This window comes from Pezoporus occidentalis, unplaced genomic scaffold (assembly GCF_034315485.1).
Source record: "Pezoporus occidentalis ecotype Australia unplaced genomic scaffold, CSIRO_AGI_Poc_V1 ctg29, whole genome shotgun sequence".
NCBI classification, from domain to species: domain Eukaryota; kingdom Metazoa; phylum Chordata; class Aves; order Psittaciformes; family Psittacidae; genus Pezoporus; species Pezoporus occidentalis.
The window spans coordinates 1481908-1508683 of NW_026914829.1; the positions used below are offsets into that span (position 1 = coordinate 1481908).

The 26776-nt window shown below is 36.4% G+C and overlaps 1 protein-coding gene across 2 annotated transcripts in view; it reads right to left on the reverse strand.

The window, feature by feature from the left end:
- Positions 1–214: 214 nt before the first annotated feature.
- The window catches only part of PRIM2 (DNA primase subunit 2), a 102286-nt gene continuing 75724 nt past the window's right edge, over positions 215–26776 (reverse strand). For both annotated transcript variants that reach the window (XM_062626124.1, XM_062626125.1), the window contains 4 exons: positions 13662–13788; positions 12731–12813; positions 5297–5365; positions 215–830 (listed from right to left, as the gene is read on the reverse strand). In XM_062626124.1, the coding sequence (XP_062482108.1) occupies positions 603–830; positions 5297–5365; positions 12731–12813; positions 13662–13788 (507 nt within the window). In that variant the 3' untranslated portion in view covers positions 215–602. The remainder of the gene's footprint in view (positions 831–5296; positions 5366–12730; positions 12814–13661; positions 13789–26776) is intronic.

Genomic DNA, 26776 nt, shown 5'->3' on the forward strand with positions numbered 1-26776 from the left:
CTTTTTGGATTACTTTCTTAGGCATCTAAAATAACTGCTTATGTTCGACCACCAAAACAAGCTCTCTAAATTTAGTTTCAAATTAAGAAACTGATTTCCCTCAGGTCCTCATGCAGAAAAAAGCCAGAATCCTCCAGAGGGTAATTTTGATCATAAGAACTCCTACTTAATTACCACCCAAATATGGCTAAAAAACCCCAAAACAAAACAAAAGAAACCCCACAAACAATTAATTTATTAAGAAGAAATATATAAAAGTGACCACAAAATGGGACAAAAATATTTAAACATTTTGAGGAAATACAAAAAAGGTAAATCAAACAAAAATCACCTAATTGTGAAGGAACTCTCATTTCCTATCCTTCTACATGCCACATAAAACAGTATCCTAAAGCAGCAAGAGTAAGTACTGGATTAAACTGCAGCTTCAGTACCTATCTTTCTTTTCTTCGGTCTATTTAAAGCACAAAACGCCTGTTTCTTCCAGGAAGTGGAATACATGTTCCTTAGCACAGCGAAAAATCCAGCTATAAAAGGGAAAGAAAGAAAACAAACAAAAAAACAAACCAAGACAAACCAAAAAGAACAAGTAACACAGCTGCTTAATCTTCAGTGAAGTATTCGTCCAGGCCCTCCAGTTCTGCATCAGATGTTGCTTTCGAAGAGGTGAGAGTAGAATTTGAATTCATGCCTTCCTGACTATTATTTTTTTGTTGAGAGTTTCCTGAATTACTTATTTCCTTCTTTAGTTCTCTACCACCGTTTAACAGCCTTTGACTCTCTGTAAAATATTGATTAGGATGATTCAAAGAAAACCCAGTATCATCAACCTGCACATAAAAAGAAAAGAAACACTGAGTTATTATATTTATTTCAAAAAGTCATCCTTTTCACATTCAAGGACAAGTGAATTAGCAATTTTGTAAGTTCTGATTTTGTTGAAGAAGGTGGCATCTCTTTGTAAATACTACCCCAGTAAATATTAGCATGACACGGATTTACTTTCATAGCAAAATGTCTTCATATTAGAAGGAAAACCACTGCTTTGCATATTCAAACAATATTTCACAATGTCCTTGCTACAGTACAGAAAAACAACACCCCAAAACATATAAAACAAGTAAATGGCATATATTTACACATGTAGGACAATCAAACCTACACCTTAAAATAGCATTTCCCTACCTAAAAGAGGGACTCAGACAAGTCCAGAGCGCAAATGACAGTAGGGAATACCACTATAAGTTGTTAACAACTGCACAATATAAATACAGGTCCTGTATATCAGTGTGAAACTGTGAATGGAAAGGGGTAGCCAAAAATGCAACATTTGCAAGCCAGAAGGCTAAGACAGAAGCCCAACAGATATATCTTATCTCTTCTCCATCAGTACCCCGAAACTAGATGAACAACCACTGCCAAAGAACAGTAGTCTTCAGTGGAAAGGAACAAAGAAAACCAGCATAAAGGAAGAATATTTTTATTGCTCCTCTCCACTAATAAGCACATTCTTTCAGGTCCGTTATTATTTGATAAATGAACATTCAATTAATGCTTATCAAATATTTCAATTCAACAAAGCTTTCAGTTTTCAAAGTAAGTTATGCTGATAATATTCACCACAAATCTCAGCTATAACCTTTGTATTTCTTTTTGAGGGGCTCAGAATTTGGAAATGCTTGCTTTAAAAGATGCTTCCACCTAGTACTCAGGCAATCTGCATCTTTTTTTTCCTGTCGGTTCATGTGAATACTAAGAACATTTTAAGAGAAACACTACTCTGGAAAAACTTTGGCAAACCTTCCAAACCTGGGATACAAGAAACCAAGGAAGACTAAGAAATATATACTGTTCGTTTCCTGCTCCCGCTATTTTCCCTTTTTCCCAGAAGGGTGGAGCTAATTCAAGCATAACAAGCAACTTTGCACACACAGAGCATCTCATGAGGACACATACTGTGGCTGATTTAACATGCCAAAATCCATCAGTTTAAATTTCAGCCACTTGTGAAAAATCATAAAGCAGAGAATCAATGTCTGGTCTAAATGGCACCCTGATTAAATGCATTACCACTGCCTAGCTTAGCTCCATCAGAAAATGGTGACAGGTGTAACAAAATCTAATTCAGACATGAAGAAGACATTAGCAACTGCAGTAAGTGACCTTGCTTGAAAAATCTTACAAATAAGTGACAGGACCAGCACACTAATTTGGTACTCAAAGGCACAAAAGCAAAAAAAAAAATCCACCACTGAATTTCATTTTAGCCTTATCTGGATGAGTTTCTGCCAGCCAGCTTTCATCCATGCTCCAATTTCCATTATGTTGGAACTAAATTACTTTATTCTTTACACTAAAAAGTCTTAAAAAGAAATGATATAGTGAAAACTTGGCTTTCCTAGAAGAAGCTCTTAATTAGCTCTGGATTTTTTTAACCTTAAAAGCTCAGTTTTCCTCAGACCAATTCAAGTGTCACTTTGTAACTCTTAATTTTGTCCTGAACTTATCTCTCTCTAGCAAATTGGAATAAGCTGTAGAAGCAGCTCATTGTATAAATGAAATCTACAAACAAGTTTTTAGAGGTGATAGAAGGTATTTGGCTAAAATCCATTTACAAGTTGTTAGTTAAAATTGTAGTATGACTCCACGTACAATTTCCCCTTTGCAAACCTGAGTACTACTAAAATAAAGCTCTACTGGATGAAGCTTAGATGATTCTATTTTAATTAAAAGATTTCTGCCCATTCAAACTATCCCCTTTTTCTGAAAGCCTAAGGAGGGAAAGGGAAAACTTTTCTCATAACCATCATCTTGTTATCTAGTGATATATAAGCAATTCCGTCCTGTGTAATTTTCAACAAGGTTCAGTGAGTATTTCTCTGCATAAAAATATTCTGCTCTGGCTAGAAATACACAACAAATATGACCACAGAAACAGAGGTGAAGCATACAAAAATTTCCTGGCTCTTCATGCTAGGCTGCTTATGTTACTTTATGTAAATTTACAATATTTTTAGGTATGACAGATCAAAGAACACAGATTTTAAAAGCTTCACCACTAACTTAGTTAGAAATAGATTTCTCCAACAACTTTATCCATTCACACCTTAAATCTACCTGGAGTCCACCGTGCCCAAAGAAAAACGCATTTTCTGTGCAATCAAAAATTTAAGCTTATAACATGTATTGACTCAAGTAAAAAGGCCTGTCACTTTGGTCAGAATAGTTCATTCCATCTCAGCGGTGATACTAACATAAGACTGTTTTTAGATTCAACAGATTTTGCACGTACTGGCTTTCACACAAACATTAATTTTGTTTTTCCACTATAGCAAATCTTGTTTTGAAAAACCTGAAATGATCATTTTGAAGCTACAGTATCTTTGAGTTTTAACCAAGAACTTTTAAAACGACAGCTGATAATGCTACAGCTAATACTACAGAAAAAATCATGCAAAGGAATCATGGCGCTACAATAAGTTATATCAATTAACCACATCCCTAAAAAGGTGTTCTTGCAATTTAATCACAAAGGACTAATGAAAACAGTTTTTGCATATGGTTTTAAATAAACAAAGTGTTTCTTCTGTACCAGGAAGTTTCCTATGCGTTAGATGTCATTTACTTCTTAAAAAAACCCACAAGGATTATAAAATATCAGTATTCAAGAATAAAATATTTAGAGATAAATATTTCATATAGACAGTCAGCCATTACAGCTGTAACTGCAACAAGTAACTAATATACAGCAATACTCGTGTAACCAACATTAACACCATTGGCTCCTTTGGAATATAACTCAGTGACACAGGCATTAGCCACTTAGACATTCTTACTTATTCACAATGCTCAGGCTTGTAAAACAGTAGATTTATACACAATCAGATTTTAAAGCAGTAAGTATTTCTGCAGGCAGCACACTGTCACAAAAATCATTTCTTAAACCTCCTAGTAGCTCATGGCTGCTAGCATCAATCTCTTTTTCTGGTCTACATATACATAGCCAAATCTCCAGACTGTTTGGACTGGAAATATTTTTCTCTGGTTTGAGATGCCATCCAATTCTACCAACTAAAGTAAAATAAAATCTTGCCACTATTATGACTACTATGACTGAACAACATATCCTATCCCTGGAAGTGTTCAATGCCATGTTGGATGGGGCTTTGAGCAACGTGGTCTAGTAGAAGGTGTCCCTGCCTGTGGCAGAGGTGATTGGAACTAAATGATCTTTAAGGTCCCTCCCAACCCAAACCATTTTACGATTCTACAATTCTGTGATTACTGTGACTATTTATTTTGGGCTATGGTTACACTGCTTACATTTTCAGGATGTTATGTTTGGAGTGATGGTATTTGTCTTCCCAAGTAACCATTACACTAGATATAGGTTCAGTGTCTACCTTTACTATATACTCACACATATGACTGCTGGAAATTTGGGGGGACAACATTTAACTCAAATGTGAAAACCAGTAAGAACAAAAAAGTCAATGGTAAATGTCATTTAATCCCCATCCACATTTTTAGCAAGGCTGTTCTACAGTCTGCTGTTTGAAAGGGATGTTTCCATTTTTTCAGTTGTTGGTAGAAAAAACATCTAAGAAGGTTCACTGCTTCTGCTTCATTGTTTTTTCCTGATGACAAGGAATCTTGAACCAATGCAAAAGCTAGTTCTTTGAATCAAGAAATCACATAGCAGACAGACTGTTGCCATTTACTATCTTACAGTTTTGTGGAGGATCTGACTTTAACTGTGCCTGTGATTAAGCAAATGGGAAAGATCTGAGAATGTTCAACTTGATTTAACAACTAATCACACATGGCTAAGGATGTGGAAAAATACCAAGTGAAAATTAACAACATTAGCTATGTATGTGCTGGGAGATTAGAATTTTAATAACACTTTTTAGATCCTTTTTGTTTATTTTCAAGTTATATCTCAAAATATCAAACTTGCATAACAGGTTAAAAAACACAGATTTGATTAAAAACAGCATTATTGAAAAAATAGAATGACTTAAAATAGGTAAAATTCAACAATATTGACATTTCCAGAAAGAAAGCATAACTCACTACATCTTGTAATGTTGAGGGTACTAATAATATCACTATATAAATGCTGAAAATGACAAAAAATATTTGAAGTTATTGAAATAAAAAAATAACAAGGCAAGACAGCTAATGATGGATGTGAAAACCGTAAATAGTCTCTTGGCTTCACACATGATTTCCAAGGCCTTCCTAAAGATAAAGGCAGTGATTATAATTTAACAAAAAATTCAGAGGTACTTACATAATGTGTCAACTCAAAGTACTTCTGACAGGCCAGCTGATAATGCATGCCCTTCACCAATTCCAGGATCTATACAGAGGGAGAAAAAGGTAACCGAGTCAAATTACAGATCTTGTTGATACCTACCAGGACAAGATATTTCACCCCAGCCTTGTATAATAGCTCACATAAATTTGCAGCACATAGCACCTTTGACATCTGTGTATCCTGCTAAAAACTAACAACATTTCGACATACTGTTGTTCTTTAAAAATACCCTGGCTACATTGACAACAAGATAAAACATCAGGAAGACACGCCTAGTCCTTAAAAAGCAATTTCAATACTCTTAACTTCAATAATAACTTGAATCGATATTTTGGTAATATAATTGTGACAGTTATTGTCAAAGTATCATATTGCAGCATCTCTTCCATAATTGCAGACATAAATCTAGTAATTCAAGTGGTTGAAGCATGAAGCAATGACAGACACAATTTGTATTTTTATTTTCCACATTAGCAGTTCGTGCAGATGCAGAATAAAATACTACAGTGCTTTCATCAAGACAATTTAATGCAAATCCTTTAGACAAGTATCTGTGAGAGGGGAATGCTTTTACTTTCAATCAGATTTGTCCTTTTTGAAATGAAGTTATTTCTAGTCAAGCTCAGCAGAATACGTGAGCAAATGGCCTGTTTTGAACACCTATTAGGAAAATCATGCCATCTTTTGTAAATACAATTTGCTTCCCAATTCTACTTCAGGTAATCTTCTCTGTGCTGCATAAAGTCCCATTCTTATCAACAGAATGCAATGCCAGTTAAATTTTTTTTAAGTTTCATCACCTTCTCCCTCCTTTACATAATCAAAATGTGTGCTCTCTCTGCTTATCAAACAGAGAAAATTGCTGGAATTAAGAGAGCCTCAGTGGAAGGAAAAATAGTTTTTAAGAAATGTTAACTTCAAGCCCCTATCCCACACAAGCCCCTATCCCACACAAGGTTGACCTTTGTGTCAAACACAGCAATACACTTCAGCTTAAATCCCTGCTGTACTCATTATTGGATGCCACCTCGTATTTATTGGCAGATGTATAAATAAATTACATTTGCTGAATGCATAAAACAACATCTTACTGCCAAGAAAGTATCTAGCCATATTGTTTCTCCGTAATAGCCCAACTGATTACACTTTTATCCCTCTTGCCACCTCCTGTTAAATCTTCTGTAAAAGAACAAGGCCAAGGCCAACTAGGCAATGAAGTCTGAAATCTAGATCTCTGTGTACATACTTTATTTTACTACCTTCCTCACCTGACATTGACTGAAAAAATTAGTGTCGCATTAAGTAGGTAAGGACTGAAGAAACTCAGCTATTCTAAACAGTTCAATTACATGTTGCCTTGTGCTTCCCTACTTGTTCCTTACAATAAAATCTATGCATGTAAAAGAGCTATCCTTATTTTTCAGTAAACGCTAACAACATTACATGTATGTACTTTCTTAAAAAGTATTTGACCCACCTGTGTGTACTCTGTAAAATAGTATCTGACCCACCTTTAAGGTGGAGAAAGGGACTTTACTCAATCAATGCTGCTGACATGAAAGCTATAATGGTCACATTATCAGAGTTGGCATTGAGGGACTTAAAATTCTGAGAGAGCAACCATGTTATTTTGTAGCAGCTCAGTCTTTGTTGCCCAGCTACACTGCCCTTCCACCAAGAAACTACTCTCCCACATCCCTGACACCCCTCTTCAGACCTCTCAGAGGCTGCTATTAGGTCACCACACAGATTTTTCTACTCTACTACTATGAAGATATGTATCTTGGAGGAACCTCTACCAGCATTTTCCAGTGAAGTTCAGTAAATAGGTCTTCATGTCACTTCTTTTCCCAGTATAGAGAGTGCTCCATAGAACAGATGCCCACCAGGATAGACTTACATCCAGACTTGCACCCAGTTTGTTAAATTTATTAACATACATGATTGCACTGGTAGTCCTCACTTCACACCTGCCTCATTACCCTCCCCACCACATGAGCTCCCCCACTGCCTGATGGCCAATTTCAGCCAAATTTTACAAGTACAGATGACAAAACTATGCAATTCCTACATGTTGATTAAAAGTGGTGCTTGGCTAGAAAAGCCAGACCAACATTTCTGGCTCATTCAGAAAAAAAGCAGTTATAATTCAGCTCCTTCATTCTGAGAGGCAGGCAGAAGGCAGCTAAATGATAAGCCTGGTATTTAGCACATATGTAAGTTTAAACCAGTGACATCACAGGGGATCAGGTTCACCTTCTGCATTTATGATAGGGTTGGGGAGTCATTAAACATATCCAAAGAAGAACAGGTTCAGTAGATGAACTGGTTTTAACAGGGAACAAGTTTCTAAGAAAAGAAACAAAAAAAGATTAAAAATTGCAATAGATTGGAGACCAGCTAGAAAGGAGTCCTGTGTGAGAGACACTAACAATCCTCTATTTAAATGAAATGGAATTACCTTTCATAATAAATCTTCTATTTCCTACTACATTTGTGCACATAATGAAAGCAAGCTTGCAGCTGCTTTTTAACTAGTGTTACACAGAAACCTCCACTAAGAACTACATTAATTCACCGCAGCAATCCTTTCCCTCTACATATATTAAGACATTTACATTGCATTGCTTTATTTTGCAAGTAAAGTTACATACCAAAGGACTGTTTTTGTTAGTTCCTATGTGCTTTTATCTTTTGCTGCCATCTGCAACTTGTTTTCCTGATGTTGCTTTACTGACTACTGATAAGGTTAAGATGATGTTTGGCAGCTGTACGCAGCCACCTGCTTTATAGATCCTCAGTATTCAAAGCTGAGATGTTGCATAGCAGGAGTTTGGCTCGGTAATTATCCATTGTTATTTTAGAATCCTAGATAGTTAGGGTTGGAAAGGACCTTAAGATCATCTAGTTTTACTCAGAGTTAGTTTCTTTCATTTGAAAACTGCAGAATTAACTTATATTTTCCAAATTCAAATCTTTCTACTATAGATTCAGTTAAGTGTGACTTATTTATTGCTTTCTTTTTATTTCAAAGGTGACTAATGATACAGTTGGGTGCTATTGCTAGATCACACATGAACACATTCCAGTTTCTTTTATTTCAGGCCACTTTGTGACCATCTCAGCACTAATCCTACCCTAGGACTGCCCAGTGCCCTTTGCTTCCTGGTCAGTATAGCCATCTGTCCTTTCTGCTGCTTTCAGATGCTACCTTTATATTTTAAACTGATTTTGAAGATTTCATGCTTCTAATGTACACATGTATAGTACAATTCCCTCAGATTTAAGCTGTTTTCCTTAAGGGACTGACTTCCAGGCTGGAAAATCATTGTTACTGCTTTGCCAGAACTCCTTTTTCCTTTACACTCTTTGACTTGTCATTTGTAGTGAAGAGCACTTGATCACACAGTGTTCAGCACTGCACGTGGTAGTACTTCGGGCACTACATCAGATCAATTTCTTCCCTGCAATTTGCATCACAACTGTCAAAAACTGAACTGTATTCCAGCACACTTTATAGAAATAAAGAGGCAGTCGTGATCCAGAATAAGGTATTCATTAATATCTCTTAAAAATACCTGTATTTTTCCCTCCATTTTTAAAGTATAGGTTTTCTAGCCTGTACTTCTTATTTCATGTATGTCAGTAAGGAACTCATTAGATACTTAAGATAAGTGAATGTCTGAATATGTTGATATGTTCCCATGTTTGCAGAGATAACCTGTGGGCAGCTTATTAAATGAAGACAGACCTTAACATAAACTGAGTAAATAACTTTAAAACGAAACAGCTCTAATGCTAGTTGGTTTGTTTGCTTGCTTGTGGGCTATTTTGCAAAGTTTTACAGTCATCTGCTAAAAGTGAACGGTGTGAGAATCAAATCTAGAAGGGTTAATGCACCCAAGCATTCCACTTCTCTGTTTTCACATAGTTCTAAAACACGTTATACATTTTATGATTAGAAAATTTTTGGCTGTTTTTCAGTGACACATTTTTATTTAACTGACAAATCCACTTATTTTAAGACAATTACGCCTGGGTTTAGATATGATAAATAAACTGCATTCCTCTGTTGCAACGCTAAGTCAAAGTCCAGACTGTTATCAAGGATAAAAGCAAACATCTGAAATAATTCAAAATTAAAAACCAGCTACAAAATAAAATAAAAAAAAAATAAATGCTTCATGCACATTGTAAGTATGCAACATAACAGTTTGGGAGAGCAGTGAGCTGACAGTTTTTTATTTCACATGTGTGTTCTTTGTTGTCCTGTTTTGTCATCCTGAACTGCATGTTAATCCCTTTGATTTTTTTTTTGTGTGCTGCTTTTTGACTTCTTTCTCTTCTAAATAAAAAATTCATGAGTAGTTTAATACACCATAAATCGAAGCTGCTGAACTGTGAAGACACAGCCCTGAATTCTATCCACCCATTCCTGCCAACTCAAAATGAGCCTCATTCCTCCTCACATTCCCCAGGTAAACCTATAGTTGGATAATTTTTTTAATCTGTTTTACCATGTAGTCATAAGGCCAGCACAAAGAAAGGAATGGAAACTCAACAGGCAGGGATGAATGGAGTAGCACTGCCTTCCACACCAGCAGGGCCCATTAACTGCTCCTGGAACTGAAGTCTAACGTTAAAGAAAATTCTCCACCCTAGGTTTCCCACAGCAGAGTCTCAGCCCTCTGATTCTTAGAAAAACAGCTGGAGTCGGATGCCTTCAGGGAGGGACCCAGAACAATGAAATTCCTGGGATTTTATACCCTTAAATTCTGTGCACCTGACCATCACATGCTGTTGCTGTTCATGTACCTTGCATGCACCTCTTGGGTCAATGGTAAATTTTAGTCTTCTTGTCTTCTTGTCCATCTCGTTTTTTCACTGTCTCCAGGCAGGAGTAAAGCATAAGGCTCCAGCAACTTCAGCTGTCAGTGCTAAGCACTACTCATGCTAAGCAAAACTACTCAGTTAAAAGAACTCAGTTAAAGGAAGTCGCCTAAACTTAATTCACAACAGCCAACATCAGTTGCAATCTTCCCTAGGAGTCGCTGTGGTATCCCTCTGGCCTTTGTCTGCATTATTTCAATCTAGGCCTTTGTCTGCATTATTTCAATCTACTCTTATGGCAAGGTCTAACCATGTTTATCAGATCTCCAGGCACTGGCAATTAGCTCTGTTTGATAATTACAATCCCAACCAGGATCAGCCTAAGGCCAGGCAGTCCAACTTCCCCCTGCCTGTAAGTTAATACCACATTCTTTCCAATTATCTTATCCTGTTCATCTGAACAAAACTCTTTCAGTAACAGGTTAACATCAGCCCAAGATTGGCCATGTATCAAACAAAGAACAAGAAAATAATGATGCAAATCAACCCACATCTTCCCTTAATCTGAGTATTTGACTTGTCCACATAACAAAATCCTCAGGGTTTGCAGGTGATGGGTGTATATAAAAACAAAGAATCCAAAAGCAGTGCACAGTACAATTGCTCGCCACCCAGTGACCAATGCCCAGCCTGACCTGAGCAGTCCCCTCTGGGTAACTCCCCCCAGTTTATATACTGGGCATGATGTGCTGTGGTATGGAATACCCCTTTGGCTAGTATGGGTCAGGTGTCCTGTCTCTGCTTCCTCCTGGCTTCTTGTGCCTCTCCTCACTGGCAGAGCATGAGAAGCTGAAAAGTCCTTGACCAGGGTAAGCACTACTGAGCAACTATAAAAAAACACTGGTGTGTTACCAGCACTGTTCTCAGACTAAAGCCAAAACACAGCACTGCACCAGCTACTGGGAAGAAAATTAACTCTACCCCAGATGAAACCAGGATAAAGATCAATTTCTGAAAACCCAGCCACAGCCAACTTTTTTTACTATTAAGCTTTAGGTAGAGGGTATTTTGTTCTGGGTTACCTTTGGTTTAACGCTAGGAGTGGCCACTGCAGAGCCATGTACCCCGACTGCACTAAAACTGACACCACAAAGTTTGTACACACAACAGAGTCCATTTCAGGGCAAAGGTGACACTGATGGAAACAGGTTTTGTTAGTCACTTTTGGTAAGAAAATGTAAGACTCCTAGTGAACCCCAATCCAGCCTTACAAGAGAAAAAAACCCAAGCACACACAAACTGAAACCCAATTTATATCAAGTAAGGAACTGTGTTAAACATAAAGATACTGCCCTACTGCACAAATTCACTGAAGAAATAACCTTTACTAAATCCTATCCACACACAGCAAGTCAGCTAAACCAGTAAATCCTCACCAATCTTTCTGATGATTAGCAGGATAAAAATCTCACAGCACCATCAATTTTTGATGCATATAAAATTGAGAAAAGCCAAAGTATCTCTAGTGCCTGTCAGATACATGGAAGACTGTCAAATGCTTATTTATATGAACAAGGAGAAAAGAAGACAAAACCAAAAGGAAAAACATTCCTAGGAAAAAGTCTGGGTATTTCCAAATTTGTCAAGAATGACTATGAGTGAAACTCTTTAAAACTATTATCTTTTAATTTGTATCTTAATCATTCCTTCCAAGAGAGACTACTCTAAGTGGAACTTCCACATTCTTCTCTGTCTAGTTCTAGCTCAACACTTCGTGGATGCCTGCTAAGCAATGGTGACACTCCACACAAACTAAAGGTGACAACTTAAAGCAGGTTTTACCTATGGACCACTTAATATACACAACTTTTTGCTGAACTGTCTCAGTTTAACTTGAACCCATGTGACTTCCTCCAGTTAAGACGATGGCATCCTTTTACAGACTTAACCTCCAGCTAAAGGTAGCAATGGAATCACAGTCCTTCAGTATACATGCTGAAAAGTTCCAATTCCCGCACTGTGCTTGCTGTATAAGATTTGGGTTTCAATTTCATGCTAACTTTTAAAAAACTGCTAAAAAACTCTGCTTAATTTCACTATGCATTTTACGTGCTTTTGTTGGTTAAGGGAAGTTAGCACAGTGGATGATTAAGGATGTATTTTTTTTAGTTTATGACAGAAAACAATTGCTTACATGTAGTGACTACAGAGCAGAGTATTGCACAAGTTACTGCAAGAATAAAAATAAATTCTCTAAAATATTGACAGATTCCTTTAAACTTTTTTTTTTATCATAGTGCAGTAAAACAAAGTGAAACAAAATTCTGAACTGTATCCACTATAGTAATAAACCAACTCATAATATTAAACAATAAAAGATTATGACAATAATCAACACATCAGTGGGAGCACTAGAGCCAGAAAGCCACGATTCTGGTTTAAACCTTTTATAAGAGGAGATACTTCACAATACATACTGACAAACTGCAGATAGCATTCCTAACCAAATGGAAAGTAAGAACTGAAAGGCAGTGCTTTATTAATATTAACAAAAGTGCCAACCAAAATAAGCCTTACCTGAGTTATTCCACTGGGAGCGATCTTGTATGACTGCAGCTTCTGCTTCAATAGCTCAGGATCACTGTGGCGGAATGGGCACCCTGACAGTAAAAAACACGTAATCTCATAAACAAGGCTGTTTACCCAGGAGTTAGTGCAGTAAGGCACTCAAGAGACCAGCTAAGCTGTTCCTAATTGTCTAACAGCTTATTAATAAAGAAAGTTAATTGCCCATGTGTACAATTGCTTACTTCTTCTAATAATTACTCCACCACACGGTTATCAAGGCACCACAGGCTCAAGAGTTACATAAAATATCCCAACATAATATGCCACAATTCTCATTCACTGACAGGAAAAGAATTTTAGTTAGCTTTGTCCTGATAATGACAGCACTGGTACATATAATAGCTGGGAAAAAAAAAATCCAAAAAACCAGGAAAAGACAAGCAATAAGAGTCAACTGGTCTTTAAAGCATAGTCTTTTGTATAAATATTACTTCTAAAATACCTTAGAAAGTTCCACCATCATTTAAGAGTGAGGGGAGTTTTGTCCCAGAACGAGTTTTGAGATACAACTAAATGAATAACTTGGTACTAGAATAACAACAGTGAAACCATTGTGGGTCTTCCATGTTTAGTCACATAGAGGAATAATGTTTTAAAGTACCCTAGCAAACTTCAGAATTTCTGCACAATTTAATTAATCTGAAGACACCTCTAACTGGTCGCTTTTTAAAGCATCTGTACACTTAAAGTCCCTTCCACTGCATAACTCAATGTCTAGAAAAACAGAAAAAGAGCTATCCAGTGTGATCTAAAGAGAACAGTGCAAGTCCGCTACAGCCTTGAAGTTAAACATGTAATTTAAGAGACTATAGAAGCAAGTACTCTCTAACCAAGGTTTTATGCTGGTTTTAAACTTCCCCTCTCTCCCCAACGAACTCACCATGATAATCCCCTTGACTTGGTGGATTGGACATGATAATCTTCATGCAGCTATATGGGGTATAATCAGTTCTCTTCCCTTCTTTTCCATAGTTGTGGCGAATGCTATAAGCGTATCCTTTGTCAAACTAAATAAAAGCAAAAGAATTCTTGCATGTTGTGCCAGTGATTCTATCTGCTCTGCAAATAGAAATACTGCATAACAAAATAAATCTTACAATCATATTCAAACTGAGAAGAATCAAAACCTAGTTACTTGCTGCTAGCTTTGATTTTTGCGCTAGATGGTACGCACATACATGTGTTTTACAGATGTGTCGTGAGAAGTGATCATGAGAAGTGATCTAAAGTCTTTTCAGCTGATGCAGTAATCACTTCAAAGATAAGATAATTTCAAGATCACAGTTTTGAACCCCATGTTAGTAAGTGGAGAAAACACACCAATTTAAAGTCCTTCATGAATTGATTGCTTTATCAGGGCAAACACCAGAAATATCACAGTATCACAGTATCACAGTATGCTAGAGATTGGAAGGGACCTCAAAAGATCATCTAGTCCAATCCCCCTGCCGGAGGATAATGTTACACAGGAATGTGTCCAGGCGGGTTTTGAATGTCTCCAGGGAAGGAGACTCCACAACCTCCCTGGGCAGCCTGTTCCAGTGTTCCGTCACCCTCACTGAGAAGTTTCTTCTCAAGTTTAAGTGGAACCTCTTGTGTTCCAGTTTGTACTCATTACCCCTTGTCCTATCATTGTTTGCCACTGAGTAGAGCCTGGCTCCATCCTCGTGACACTCCCCCTTTATATATTTATAGACACTATATAGATTTCTTTACTCAGGTTCATATTCTTATTCTCCCAAAGCATAATGCTTCATCTATACTTTGTTTCAACACTGAAGTTCAATTCCTTATATCCTAAAATGGAGTATACTTCACTTGTACAAAACAGAAATATTTTAGCAAATCTCTTTTGTCTACTGGTAGATTATCAGCTCCTCCAATAAAATGAAATCCTCTAAAGTAATAGAGACGTAAACAGATATTTATCTTGGCAGCTGAGTACAGTGCTATCAATATATCATTTTAGATAAGTCATGTGGAGAACACACAATGATACGAGTTCGTGTTCTTTTATAAGTGATAATAGGTGACAGAAATTCTGTAGTAGAATCAGGTAATCTAACATACTGATTCCATTAAGTTGCATTAGTTACTATAAGACATCAAGAAAAATTTGTTCAAATACTATACTGCTAGTCCTAAAACCAAAACAAAACAAAACCCCAAATGGGATAAGATAATGAAACATCGTATTTAGAATTACACATCCTCTCTTCTCCTCAAAAAAGCTATGACAGTACATGAAAGAAAAACTGTGCTCTTGCTCAATTCAAAATTTTAGGATTAAATTTATGCAAAGTTCTGTGTCTGAATATAAATAACTCCCAGAAGAATTTGTTTTCTTCTCCAAAACCACTTTAAAATAATTCTGTACTCTGGTTATTTTATCAGTATAAGACAACATAATAAAGCATACAACTGATAGCACTACTACTTCAAGGACACTCTCATTTTCACATAAAAAAGTAGTTCCCTGTTTGGCCTGTGGCCTTCCAAATAGTAATTCAGTATATTCATATACCTATGAAATACTTTGACCTGCTAGAACATGCCTAAAATAAAGTAGAAAAATTAGTGTATTTTTCTTCCTATAAAACACTATAATGTTTCTGAAAAATGTAAGTAATTGAAAATCTATAACTTAACATGCAAATACATAATGAACATGTATAAAGATATACACAACTTTTAAGAATAAAATCCTAAACTGCACCTGGTTCAAAAGGTAAAAACAGTTAGCATCTTAGATGCTAGTCATAATCAAAGTCAATATATCAAGAAGAGTAACATTCAACACTCATTCCAAACAAGGTTCCAGACATCCAAAGCTCTGAACAAACACTGGAAAGAGAAAGAATAAATACACAGCATTGTGTTTTCCAGCACAGCCACAAGCAGGATCCAGTATGTAGGAATATTCCTATCTAGTCAACATTTTGGCTTAGGAGAGAAAAAAACTGTTTGGAGGAACAGTAAATCAACACCATTTTTGCTAGCAACAGAGTTGGGCTTACAAATTCTTCATTAGAAAGAAGAGTAAGACTATAGGTATGTGCAAGTACTTGGGAAATTACAGGGGAACAGGTAGTCTCCCCTTAGCAGGGCAAGCAGCAGGTCCTGAAGGAGCTGCAAATGGTATATCTATTCCTGAAAAACAGAAAACATCAAATACAAAGATGTGTGTATTTTAATTCCCAACCTCTGAGTGAACTTGCTGACTAAAGATGGAGTCTATCATCCCACAGCCAGCTATTCGTCCATCCTCATTGTTTATTAAAAATGAATGAAAGCATATTTAATTTGATTAACAAAGGATATTTGAGCAAGCAGTTAAATTATTTTTCTGTAAGAAGGGAAAAGCAAATCTTGAGTGCTTCAGGATGTATTGCTTAGTTTACCGGAAAATTAACACCCCTCTTTAATGTGTCTGTATACCAAAATCTTGAGCTATGCTTTTCACATCACTTGCCTTAACATCCACAGAAATTACTTTTACTACCTAACTCATTACTTTATGCTGAGAAGCAGCTCTTGCAGTAAATAGAAACAACAGCTACATAATAACACAGCCTTGGGATGGGTTGGATATTTTCTCATTGCTTTCTTGTAATCCTGTTTGGATCTCAAGAGTTTTCACAGTGGCAGAGAGTAACATAGCTATATGGTACAAGTTAGCACATGCACAGTGACATGCTTTAATAACAGCTCTCATTCTTGTGATTCAGCATTTCTTAATATTGATCAAGGAAACAAGATTTTAGCAGGGCAAATATCCGACAGGCTGTGTGGTCATCCTCGGTGGAGAGAAACCATTAATTGCGGCATTTCATTTCAGAAAACACATCCTGTGGCACAGCCCTTTCTGTACATTGGCAGATGAACTTAATAATCAGTCTCATTCTTTACTAATGCCATTACTCTAGGACATGCAGAGATTACAATCCCCCTCAGAAGCAATCTCTTTTGCCAGCAATTATTAATGTGTAAGGTATAAATAAAAGTGCATTAAAAAAATGTATAAACTACACATTTGCAACTGGTACAGCTTGATGCCAGATTTCTACATTCCAGATAGGAATTTAAGGAATTGCTTTCTTCAATAAATTCTGATCATATAAATCCACAGAATATCACTGGATATGGAATGAGGATGTGCATCAAATGGACCATTTGGCAGGTATATGCTCTCCTTTGAAGAAAAGCTTTCATCAGACAAAGCAGGGAAGGATGGGTCATGCATACCTCATAATTATCAATTTGACACAATTGAATACACTTTCAAAAGAGAACAATAACAAACAACATTCCCAAGGCATTCCAGTGACTGCAGACTAAGTATGTCATGACTGAGTTACTTTCCTTAGATCACTTTATTGTCATATTTGCAGATTAGTATCTGGAAACAGAACTAGGTCCTCCATAAATTTTGTTATCAATTCTGACATTCAGCATGCATGTTAGAGCGGAAAATAATTTGCTGACAGATCTTTGTATGCTCAGGTTCACACTTCTGCAAAACTTTTCATATTTAAGTACTTTTATATACTTGTGCAAATTATTATGCATCTATACAGTACTGGGAGATTTATTTATTTAAAGTCTAACAACTAAGCAAAATGATGGCAGTAATTTTATCTAGCTTCTTGTCTGACCACCAGATTAGTTCCAACTCTGCAAAATTCAAAGAAGTAATGGTTTCGCATCTTCTTTTTAAACACTCATTGGGTAATTTCCTGTCTAAAAATTGTTGAGCCTGTATGGATAACAGCTTCCAATTCATAAATTTATCGCACACACTTGTGTATCTTCTGAAGTAATTTGTTCACTTTTTCATCCATTTCCTAGGCAGTTGCTCAAACCAATACTGTTGACATTGCTTAGCTGGCGTATCTTTTTCCAAGCAGCTTTTTTAAGCTCACCATTAATATCACCTCAATTTAGATTATCTTTTCCCAAGCACAGCTGTCATTTAGGAGCACAAGTAAATGCTTCTCTATCTGTCAACAAGAAGTTTCAATTTATCCTAAATTCTCAACCTATAGCACGATTTACACCTTAAAGGCACAGATCAGAGACATCAGTTAAAACTGAGTTGGAGAATTCCACTACATTGTGTGGCGGTGATTACAGAAAAATTCACACTAAGTACAAAAAGCTTCTTCCCTTCCAATTTCAGGTTTTCCAAGCCACATGAGGCAAGAACTGCTTTGCCCTGGAGATGATTCCACCTAGCATGAGGAAATCAAAAAGGTTTCATCAAACTCCTTGTATACTATCCACACGAGTGTAAGCTGCGCAGCTAGTGAGCTAGATTTTAGGCTACCCCAGACCACGCATGCAAAAATACAACAACGTATCCTAAAAGTATCCGAAGTAGCCTAAATTGCCTTAATATAACTCAGCCCAAGATACAATTCATGTGCACTATTTCTCCACATATTTGCACGGACTAAGACTTTGAAGCAGAAGCATAAAATAAACTACAGCAGGATGTCTTCTGCCTTAAGACACTGCATCAAATTAACAGCACAACAGATCGAGCAACCTGGTATAGTGGAAGGCTTACCTGCCCGTGGCAGGAGGGTTGGAACTAGATCATCTTTCAGGTCCCTTTGAACCCAAACCATTCTGTAACTCTATGATCTTAAAGCCATCTCTTATAAAAACACAGTTTTTCTTAGGCACACACTTGGTCATCTATGGACAATTTTATTAGCTACTTCAAGACACTGCAGAATTTCTTTCTGTATAAATTATCAATACCCGTTTTTTTTTTTTTAGTCTGTTGATGTTTCATGTACATTTTACTAAAAAAAGAAGTAGATGCATTTTGAAACATATGGTCAGACACATCTCAATTCATGTTTGAAAGGGGGTCATAAAGGTTAAAGCTACTACAAAAACTACTTTTAAAAAAAACTAACAGCACATAAAATTCTGACTTGATTTTAATGCTCACCAATAAGAGTAGAAGGAGAAAAAAAACTAAGTGATTTTTATTGTAATACGTGATTCATTTCTACTTCCAGAAAACTGAAATGTCTTTGTATTCACAGAATTATGCAGCAGCCTTTGTTTAAAGGTTATTTTTACAGATCTGATTCCCTTAGCATAATACCCTACATTCTTGGAATAATATCATATATACAGCATTTTTCTTTGATAAAAAGATACATCTAAAAAAAAATAAATCCTTTCCATATTACACTGCACCAATCTTCTTTATGGGATTACAATGCTTAAATCATTTCACACAGTCCTCCACTAATTATACTAGTAATTTTCTCTGGTATCTTTACTATTTCAGAAAAATCACAAATGTAGCAAACAATGAATATGCTATGTATCTAGGAATATCGCTGTTTTGACACTCCCAAGAATCATTATTTTTCCTAAATATTTGCTTAACCTACTTTAAAATTTTCTTTGAGTAACACAACCCCAAAAAAGAAAAAAAAACAAGAAAGAACAGCAGCTTTAAGATAAAAATCAGTTTGTGGGTGACTGATTTCACCCATATCAGAATTCCACTAACAAGTTAATACACAGACTCATTGAAAATATTGAAAGTTTCATGCTGGCAGTTCAGAGTATTGCTGAACAGAGATGCAAATATCTATAATTTCAAATAAAACAACTACACAGTCATGTTTATGAATTATAATTAAGAATTATAAGGAACCTGGAAATTATAACAAGAAAATTAGTATTTTAGATGGTAATTAACACTGAACAGGTGATGAGAAGTTCTGTTGCTTTGTTTATAGTAGAAGAAAATAGTAAATCTTATCTTAGACAAGAATTAAAACAGCTGCATTAAAACGGCAATATTTGACAGCACCATCAAAGATACCGTGCTTTTCTTAAGTATCTATAAAAATACATTGGTACTTTCCTTCAAATAACAAATGAACACTCAATAAACCACTTTACTGTTATTTTCAACAGATTTATGCAGACCATTCTCTACAGTTTAAAGGAGCTCTTAAGAAAAGCCTTTCTAATATCAGAGAACAATCCTGAATCCTTTACTAATATTTACTCTGTAACATACTCATTTAGAAAGTCTGATATTATAAAAAAATCCAATAATTAATTTTTCAACCAATGAATCTCATTCAATTAGGAACAAAACCCACACTGCATTTCTGGTACTCCATCAATTACAAGTACACCAATGCCTTTCAGATTTTTATGCTGATGTTTTTCAATTGCTGTTTCTCACATTTCAATATCCAGAGAAGTCAAGTGATGCAACTTGGAAGTGTACCTTTTCAGGTAAGCAGTAAATTAATGAGGCTATTCATTTCATCAGAAGTTGCAGAGAGAAAATAGGAGACTCAAAAAAATTCAATGGCAAAGGAGAACACAGAAAACATTATCACTGAAAGAGATGTAAGAGTGTAAACAGATTGCAAAGTAGACAGAAATTTGGCATGTGGTACAATAAAACGACTGTAAGTTAAACAGAACAGTAACAAACTGTGTGCATCTATAGGAATAAGACTCAACTCCAGACATCTAGAGTTCAGACATCTCCCATTACTGTCAATGCAGGTCAATGCAATCCAAGAAGCCTGGGGAGCAGTTCAATTTACCCTAATATAGGCACCCAGAGCCTAATTAAATACATCATTCTCCAGACTCTATTGACTGTATAGGCTAGATGTCTATTGATCATAATGGCAGCTTAGGATCCCAATGTAAAGAACATGTATACCAAGGAGAAATGAACCTCAGTAAGTCCGTATCAGAACTGGGAGAAATCCATACTTATACATTCACTACTGTGGCATATATTACAGGTTTCCAGAGAAGATGAATGAAGACTGGTTATGGACTCAAAACTAAGTTAAAAACCTAAATCCCTACTGCTTTTCCAAGCTCTATCAATACTTTGAAGAAGAGTGCACTCAAATGATGTTCTATCATTTTATTTGAACATGTTTACAGTCTCATACAGTTCATGTTCTGTAATACTGTAGCATATACCACAACCTAGAGTAGTGTGTACAATAAAAACCTAAATATACAGGGAAGAAACGGGAAAGAAAACTGATGTCAGACATGTTGCCATTATGTGAAGAATCCTGAAATGTATCCAACTGGACTCTGATTACAAGACCAACCAGCAATGAAACACAGGACTGGGACATGAGTTTAGACTGCACACTGAGACAGGGTTTAGTCTCGCCAGCCTGTCACATCTTAAAGCTGTGGATGAGCATAGGCATTCAGAAGATCAGACTGCAATATGCCAAAGTGGCAGCCAACTGGACATAGGAAGATATTTAGGAGAGCCACTACTCTCAGCTCCAGCTCACACCCCAGATATTTCTGCTTCACAGAAAATAGCGCAATATGTTATCACGTCAAATTGTTGCCACTTAACAGTGTGGCGTAACAGGCTCCTGCATTCTAGTAATAACAATTTTCCTGATAAGGTATGAGAAAGAGCATACCAGAAAACAAAGCTATTCAAGCAGCCATACTACACACTGGAAATTTAGAAGGGTATGACTTCCAGGTCACTGAAATAGCAGAAGAGAAACTCACAAATGAGAGGAGGTCTGAGGAAAAAATGTCGCAGACATTCCAGGCAATCAAAATTAGCAGGAGTTGCCTCATTTTGAACATGACTCTTGGCATTAAAACAACAGACACATGTTCAACCACAGCATCAGAAATGAGTCCAAAGGAACAGTACATATTGATCTGCTCTTGAAAAGGGCTGCTGCTGGCATGGGTTGAAATTTACCTGCTACAGTGTTCTGAAAGACAGGATACTGGAATTAATCCAAGGAAGGCTGGCTCATTATCCAATATTCCAGTTCTACTGAGGACATCTGCCAGAATCAAAAGATCTGAGCAGGTTTACCACAACAGTTGGAAGTTCCTTATCTATGCATTGTATCAGGAGCAACCATCTCCTGATAAAGCGGAAGACATCACAGAAGCTTAGAATCATAGAATGGTTAGGGTTGGAAAGGACCTTAATATCACGCAGTTCCAACCCCCCTGCCATGGGCAGGGACACCTCACACCAAACCATGTCACCCAAGGTTCTGTCCAACCTGGCCTTGAACACCATCAGGGACAGAACATTTACTACTTCTTTGGGCAACCTGTTCCAGTGCCTCACCAACCTCACAGTAAAGAACGCATTCCTTATATCCACCCTGAACTTCCCCTGTTTACGTTTGAACCTGTTACCCCTTGTCCTATCACTACAGTCCCTAATGAAGAGTCCCTCCCCAGCATCCTTGTAGGGCCCTTTCAGGTACTGGAAGGCTATGAGGTCTCCACGCAGCCTTCTCTTCTCCAGGTTGAACAGACACAACTTTCTCAGCCTATCTTCATACAGGAGGTGCTCCAGCCCCTTGGTCATCCTCGCAGCTCTCCTCTGGTCATGAGCTCACCAAATTGCTGGTTGAACTATGCAGCATTCTATAAACATGTAAACTTTGAAGTATGGACTGGAAGGTTTTGCACACCTTTTTGGACTACTTAAACCACAGCAGTGTTTTTCCCTTTTAAAACCATGCACTTTGCATGAGGAGTCTCCCTCAGCAAGCCCCCCATCTTGACTGATTAGGTATTACTGCATTACTTCATTAATTTATTACTGAATCGCCCTGCAGGCACCCTTGCAGTGTAGCAGTGTTATTAGGAATCCTTTACAGACTGCTATTCCTCAATCTATACACTGATCAGAATAACATCTAAAACCAAGTTCAGCACTAGATGACAAAAGGCATGTAAGAAGCAAGGTGTGCTAAAGGCAGGACTTCTTCACTAATCGTGAGATTGAGTGGTAAATTGCTGTAACCCTCAGGTTATAACAGCCCACCAGCACAGTAGTCCTCACTGATTAGAATACTATGACTGACTCAACCTAGTCATTTAAATGAGTAATGAAATACAGTAAAGTCCAAGAGATTCAATTTTACTCTAAGCCTCAGATATGCAGAATCATCAGTATTACTCAAAGAGATACAGTGACTTGGGTTGGAGAATATCCCTTTAACCAATCCAAGGGACAGTTATCAAAATGTGACACAACTGTGGCAAAAAACTGCCTTTTACCGAGATGTGGTCAAATCTCTTAGACAAGGACTGGTGTCAGAACACTAGGATGTTAAGTCTCCAATCACGTAATGTCTCAAGATACCAGCAAATCTCCAGTGTAAGTGCAGATAAAGAATAAATTAATTTTCTGGCTAAACTGACCATTGGAAAAAAACCAAGTAATTCTTAAAATGAAACTACAAGGAGGCTGAGTAATTAATATGTTTTCTTAGACTGATAAGTACTCCTTATATCTACTCTTGAAACATGTACACTTAACATTTTCAATGCAGTTATAAAAGAATGACAAAAACCAAGGCATTAAAACACAAAACTGTATACAGATATTTGATGTTTGTCAACCCTTTTGAACACACAGTAAACTAGATATTAGAGCTCTCCAAATAGCACGGTTTGATAAAAAACACATATTGGCCCTTGCTGTCATAGTAAGGAGAACTGCTTACATATAAGGACCCTTTAATACCCTATCTTATGCAGAGTGCACTGTAATCAAGACATATTTGACCTCTAGAATGCAACCATGACAAGAGTCTCTCTGAATTCAACAACAGAAGAAAGCTTGTTTTAAAATACACAAAACTCCCCAGACGCACCCTTTTTTTAACTTTTGTTAATTCATCATGGATTAAAAGACAACTTCACTGCAGGGGAAATGCAAACAGAAAAATAAAGAAGCTCTACTGCCAGACTGCTCTGAACTGTCTCAGAAGGAATATATACCTCATTTTTTAGTGTCTGCTGTAAGGTTCTAAAAGCAGGGAAATAATTCTGGTAAGAAAATACATGGAAGAACCCAACTACTGTTATTAATCTTAAATAAAGCTCAGTCTTTCTTGTTTAAAAAGAAAAAAAACAACAAACACTTCCTGAGTTTCACTGGTGTTGCTGCAGTTCTCATGCCCCAAACCCAACTCCATTAAGCAGACAATTTAGAAAAATAAAAAAGGAATTTAAACAACAGATCTTGCCATAAAGACCCCTGGCTTTTGCTAGTTGTTTGAGGGACATTTCATTTTTCAACTTGTGTAAGTGGACTTAAGAAGGGGCACAGGGAACAGGAAAAGCTAAGAGCATACCACATTATGCGGAATTCCGTTTCACAACTAAATAGCATTGTACATTTCAATATAAAATCACAACCTAACCTAAATCAATATATTAAATTTCTGAAACATAAATTGTGCATAGCCCAAATAACATGTAAAAGTGCTGTCCTGTATTTATTCACGAGATTCAATAGATTTCAAAGACAGCAGCAGAATGCTAAATCAATTCTGAAAGTAAAAATATATTTTTAATTACATCGTGCCTATGCGGTATATCAGCAGAGTGCACATATGATAAAGCATGCTGCTTTTCTGGATGACTGAATATGAAATACAGACACGATTTACTGGCTGAACATAGACAGATGGAATATGACATCTGTATGATGTTACAACAATTACATGGATGTTACCAGAGAAGGTAAAGTATACAGGATTCTGGGCTTTGCTTGGGAAGGCAGTTCATACAATTACAGGAAATCCAACACTTAATAAAATAATTTTAAAATATTCTTTCAAATTATTATATCAAGATAAATGAACTATTCCATCAAAACCTTTCTGTTCAAAAAGCACAGGAAAGCATCTGGGAGAGACCTGCTATGTCATTCAGTTCATCTTGGAAAGTAAGAAAAAGACACAGATTAATTTCAGGACCAGTTAACCTCTGACTCAGAACCTGGGGTAAACAGCTGAAGAGCTTAAACACATTACTGGTGGGATGTGTGGCAACATATAGCAGATAAGTTTCAGCAGCTGGATACAGAGAGCTGTAAAGTTAAGAAGGTATTTGACAAAGCCTGCTAAAGAACATACTTGGTGACACTCAGATACTTCACATTTGCTGAACTTAGAAATTTGGCAACTGGATAGGCATAACCATCTATTACTTTTCTTAAAATGCCATGGACTTACTTGCTGTTGCTGTGATGGCTAATAAAATAGGAAACTCTGCTGACAAGTACACAGCCTTTCTACAGCAAAAATAGTGCAAGTCTGACAAGTGGTTGAAGACTACAAAAGAAATCTTAGAAAATTTAAGGTCTACCTTTACCATCCTTTTTTTATACATACAATTTTAAAAAGATACCACAGTATGGAAAGCAAATGTGTGCTGCTGGGAATAAAACAAGTCATAAGAGAGCCAATTCTGACCTAAATTAGTTTTAATACAGGAAAGATATTTATTGCTTTCATTCTTGTCAGTGCAAGAATCTCATACACCAGATTACATAGTACAGATTTCAGGGCTTAATATGTAACAACCATGGAAACTGATTCTATTTCTTTCTCTTCTTGTAGCTAGTATAGTTAAAAAAACTTCACTATAATTATGCCAGCAGTGCAGTTAATATCATGGAAGAGAGATTATGTTCCTAAGACATGCCACATGCTTAAAGACCATCCAAAATTTTCCCTTATAAGTCAGATGATGAAAACTGAGAATCAAAAGGAAGAGAAGATACAGGTTAAAAAAAAAGGCTGAATAAACTGAAGTACTTCAAAGTAAATAATCACAGGAAAACGCCTCCACAACTTTGGTTTCACAACAAAGATTGGAGAATTCCAGTTTTCGTAGAACATAATTGAGAAATCTGGTAGCAACTGAAAAGGCAATTATGTTTGGAGTGAAAGAACACACACTTGTACCATAGCAATTAACGTGATTCCTAGAGTATTTATGTGCCTACACAATAACCTCCAACTACATCACAGCCTAAATTATTTATGTTTTCTAGTACATCATCATTAGTTGATATCTATTTGAATAACACCCACAAAAAAAAAATGGTGAAAAAACAATGGTTTTATACCAATTGCATTTCATATAAGAAATACTGCTTTAAAATTTCAAATTTATTACACAAAAAATAGCATTTTTAAATTTAAAAAAAACCACAATGTTTCAGTAACAAAAATGCTGTCATTAAAAAAAAAGTTAAAATAGGAAATGAGAGTGAAACAGATTCTTGTCACTATTCAGTAAACTTAGATAACTAAGGTACACTGAGATGCTGATTAGTAATTTACAGCCTGAGAAAACAAAGTGTCAGAGGGGAATACACAGAAGTATGACCGAGTTTAATATGCGTCTACATTAGCTACGGGGCATAATTAAAACTTCATCATTCTCTTAAATCTACATAATTACGCCCCAAAGACACTTTCTCTTTAGTATCCTTAACTTTACTGATAAGCCAGTAAGAACCTTGGGTTTAAAAGGTCAGGCAAACATTGTCTTAAAGTAAAATATATGCTTACAAGTAAAAGGGTAAAAAAGTAAGGCACTGGTTTGGGTTTATTCCTTCTAGTGCTCAGGCCTCCAGGTGTGGCAGGCAAAACAAAATTCTAATTGACACTGAAAGAAAACAGTACCAAGTGAAGTTGCAGATTACTCCCCTGCCAAAAAGTACAGGGAATTGATGAAGCATCTGCCACTAGGGGAGGGTGGGTATATGTGGGAAGGGTGTGAAAATGGCTAATTTTGGAAATATAAACAACTCCGTTAATTGACACTAAAAAGCATCATTAATTTTGGGGGTGGGAGAGTATCTCTTTACCACTGAATATTCTACCTTTACATTTAAATACCACCTAAGTTAAGTAGTTGAATTCAATAGTACATTATGCACCACCTGCCCTATATTATTACTATTCTTAATCCAATTTTTTAAACTTCTGAATACAATTAAATCATGTGCATGTTATATATACATATACACACACAATACATATAAATTTATTACATATATGTTTATATAAAGTTAAAAGTTAACAGTACCTTTCCAGTAATCATTACACAGAATCACAGAATCATTTATCTTAGAAAAGATGTTTAAGATCACTGAGTCAA